Source organism: Galeopterus variegatus, unplaced genomic scaffold, assembly GCF_000696425.1.
Source record: "Galeopterus variegatus unplaced genomic scaffold, G_variegatus-3.0.2 Scaffold26428, whole genome shotgun sequence".
NCBI lineage: Eukaryota > Metazoa > Chordata > Mammalia > Dermoptera > Cynocephalidae > Galeopterus > Galeopterus variegatus.
Genome location: NW_007752539.1, coordinates 1 through 2,543, shown reverse-complemented (window position 1 = coordinate 2,543; position 2,543 = coordinate 1). Strand labels below are relative to the sequence as shown.

Sequence of the window (2,543 nt, the reverse complement as noted above, 5' to 3'; positions counted from 1 at the left end):
TTCCACTGGCCCAAGAAAGAGGGAAGAGCTTGGGTGGGCAGCCTGAGTTGCAGCCAGGCGGCAGACTAGCCACCAGGACCAGGTCGGCCTGGAAGGGTAGGGTCGGCCTGTGACCGGGTAGGATGCCCAGCCTGGCCAAACACGGGCAAGTGTGCACCAGCTCTCCTAGCCCAGGGGAACTTTCTTCAGCTGCCAGGCATGGTCCCTCCATCTTGCAGGGCCCTCACAGCAGCTTGTCAGTGTGCTGGCTGCGCCACACAACCAGGCCAGCCATGGCAACTGTCAGCAGGACAGGCACGATGATCAGCGGGATGAGAACCTCGTCCGGGGGGTCCTCCCAGTGGACCCTGTCCACGGTGCAGTTGGAGAAGAACTGCCTGTGGACGCCACTGATGAAGCCCTGGGCCAGGGGGTTGGGCCAGTAGCAGCCTGAGATGTTGGTCTCCATCTGGGTGCAGTTGGTGAAACTCTCATAGTACCTGCAAAAGCAGAGGGCATGACATCCAGGCTCTGCCCACAACCCCTCACGCCCACCTGACCCCAGGCCCGGGAGGACGGGCAGGGTTGATTTGGGTTCCATCCCACTTGGTGGCCTCCTGCCTGCAGCGTGGCCTTGGAAAAGTCACTTCCACATTCCCAGCCACAGGGTCATCTGTGCCTGTGAACCACTCCCTGTGTCTCCAGCCCAGATCTGCGTCATCTGTGACCGTGACTTGCTTCCTCTGAGACCATGAGCTCCCAGGGCCCAGGGTCTCAGCCCATCTCCCCTGGTTCCCCCACCACCCAGGTCTGCCCAGAGGACCTGGAGTGAATAGGACTGAAGCCATGTTGGGACCTAAAACCTCATGAGCTCTAAAAGATTTTAAAAGAACACAATTTTTTTCTTGGCATGCCTTTCTCTGAGTTCCCTCTTTTCCCGTGGTTACTTAATATTCTGAACCTTGGATATGGGCCAAGATGACATTATTTACATGAATGTAAAGTTGTTTTCCAGCCAGTCTGAAGCTGCAGACTTGCAGACTTGCCAGGAGGCATGTGCTATCCAGACTCTGAGATAACTGAAAGGACAGGAGCAGAAACCAGACGGAGCCTTGGCGAGACCTCGCACCTGGCTCCTTGCAGGGAGCCCCCACATCTCACATCTCCCTCCCTCCTGCTTTTCATTTCTCACATTCCATTCCCTCAGCCCCCTCTTTAAACACCCACCAGTAAATCTGAGTCTTTGAGATGGCTTTAGTCTGGCCGTTCTCCTCCAGGTTTTCCAGAGATGGGTTAGCCTAACATCTCTCCTCAGGTCACTGGTGTTCCTGAATAAAGCTGACTTCCATTTTCACCAATGTTTGATTTTTGAGTTTGTTTTTGAAGGGGGGCAGGCAGCTGGCCCCACCAAGTCATGCTTCTCTAGGGTCGAGGGGCATGTGGTTATGGCCACTTAAAAACGTGCAAGGCCCTCACCATCTAGGTACACCCTAAGGGCCCAGAGGGAAGGTCTTTTGAAGGCTGGGGGCCAGCTACCTCCCAATCAAGTCAACGTGCCTTCATGTGGGGTTCAGACCTGTGAGCCCCAGCCCCCACCTCTTCATCTCCTGCTCAGAAGTCAACTCCCTTGGCCTCATCTGGCAGGACACATGGGAGCCCCCTCCTGGGGGTCTCCCTGTCGGTGCAATCACATGGGAAGGGCACTCAGGTAACCATCCATGATGCGCCATGTCTTTCTAAGCAGGCAGGCTCTGGATGAGCCTCATGGCTGACTAAGGGTCACAGCTATCACAACCCAGAGTTCAGCCCAATGTAAAGAGCAACTTCCCAACGGTCCCCTGGCCCAGGGTGCAACAAGCAGCCTCTGGAGGTGGTGACCTCCCTGCCATTGGGTCTGCAATGCCAAGGCTGGCCCAGCCACCCATCCAGTATGCCCTGAAGGAAGCCAGGCAGATGCCTGACAAGGCACCACCAGTTCCACACAGGGCCTGTGCTGCATGAGGACAGACACAGGAGGGCTAGGGGCCCTGCCTTGGCTTCACCATGGGAACATGGGAGTGGCCCACCTCCTCCTTCCAGTGGTGTCCCTGGAGGGAGCGACCAACCTGGCCCGTCAACAGGAAGGAGCCACTTCCTGCAAGGAGCTTCCTGCATGGAACATCATCAGTCTGGATTTTGGCCCATTGCCCTCCAGGTGCCCATCCCTCCTGCTCAGGATCTGGGCAGCCCAGAGTTTGTTTTTGAAGGGGGGCAGGCAGCTGGCCCCACCAAGTCATGCTTCTCCAGGGTCGAGGGGCATGTGGTTATGGCCACTTAAAAACGTGCAAGGCCCTCACCATCTAGGTACACCCTAAGGGCCCAGAGGGAAGGTCTTTTGAAGGCTGGGGGCCAGCTACCTCCCAATCAAGTCAACGTGCCTTCATGTGGGGTCCAGACCTGTGAGCCCCAGCCCCCACCTCTTCATCTCCTGCTCAGAAGTCAACTCCCTTGGCCTCATCTGGCAGGACACATGGGAGCCCCCTCCTGGGGGTCTCCCTGTCGGTGCAATCACATGGGAAGGGCAC

The 2,543-nt window shown here is 57.1% G+C and overlaps 1 protein-coding gene across 1 annotated transcript; it reads right to left on the bottom strand.

Moving 5' to 3' along the window:
• Nucleotides 1-222: 222 nt before the first annotated feature.
• LOC103583707 (receptor activity-modifying protein 3) lies at nucleotides 223-479 on the bottom strand (the record flags this gene model as incomplete). The annotated part of the gene is made up of 1 exon (XM_008564954.1): nucleotides 223-479. A coding segment is annotated over one exon (256 nt), but the record flags the coding sequence as incomplete, so codon positions are not given.
• Between the last annotated feature and the right edge of the window lie 2,064 nt (nucleotides 480-2,543).